Source organism: Rattus rattus, chromosome 18 (assembly GCF_011064425.1).
Source record: "Rattus rattus isolate New Zealand chromosome 18, Rrattus_CSIRO_v1, whole genome shotgun sequence".
Taxonomy (NCBI): Eukaryota; Metazoa; Chordata; class Mammalia; order Rodentia; family Muridae; genus Rattus; species Rattus rattus.
The window spans coordinates 10,235,775-10,236,701 of record NC_046171.1 but is presented as its reverse complement, the minus strand read 5'-3'; the positions used below and the strand labels follow the sequence as shown (position 1 = coordinate 10,236,701).

At 46.1% G+C, this 927-nt stretch overlaps 1 protein-coding gene across 1 annotated transcript; it reads left to right on the top strand.

Moving 5' to 3' along the window:
- Positions 1 to 927, top strand: LOC116887508 (olfactory receptor 12D2-like). The gene has a single exon (XM_032889134.1). The coding sequence runs from the start codon at positions 1 to 3 to the stop codon at positions 925 to 927; it is 927 nt and encodes a 308-aa protein (XP_032745025.1).

The following is a 927-nucleotide window of genomic DNA, read 5'->3' as shown; positions in this document are numbered from 1 at the left end:
ATGTCCAATCAAACCTCAGTCACTGAATTTCTCCTCCTAGGGGTGACAGACATACAAGAATTAAACCCTATTCTCTTTGTGATTTTCTTCACCATCTACTCTGTCAATATAACTGGGAATGGAGCCATCCTGATGATCGTCATCTTGGATCCAAGGCTTCACTCACCTATGTATTTCTTCCTTGGAAACCTAGCATGTCTAGATATCTGCTTCTCCACTGTGACGCTGCCAAAGATGTTGGAGAACCTCCTCTCCACAAGCAAAGCAATTTCCTTCTTGGGATGCATAACTCAGCTTCATTTCTTCCACTTCCTGGGTAGCACTGAGGCCCTGCTGCTGCCAGTGATGGCATTTGACCGCTTTGTGGCTATCTGCAGACCACTCCACTATTCTGTCATCATGAATCGCCAGCTCTGTATTCACATGACTGTGACTATCTGGATCATGGGCTTCTTACATGCCTTGCTTCACTCTGTAATGACATCCCGTTTGAGCTTCTGTGGTCCCAATCATGTCCATCATTTCTTCTGTGATGTTAAGCCATTGCTGGATCTGGCCTGTGGGAACACTGAGCTCAACCTTTGGCTGCTCAACACAGTCACAGGCACCATTGCCCTCACTCCCTTTTTTCTGACATTTCTCTCCTATTTCTACATCATCACCTATCTTCTCTTCAAAACCCGTTCTTGCAGCATGCTCCACAAAGCACTGTCTACTTGTGCGTCTCACTTCATGGTTGTTTGTTTGTTTTATGCTCCAGTTCTTTTTATCTACATCCGGCCCTCCTCAGGCAGCTCTCTGGATCAGGAGCGAATCATTGCTATCATGTACAGTGTGGTCACTCCTGCTCTCAACCCACTCATCTACACCTTGAGAAACAAGGAAGTGAGGAGTGCATTAAATAGGAAGGTGAGGAGATGGCTCTGA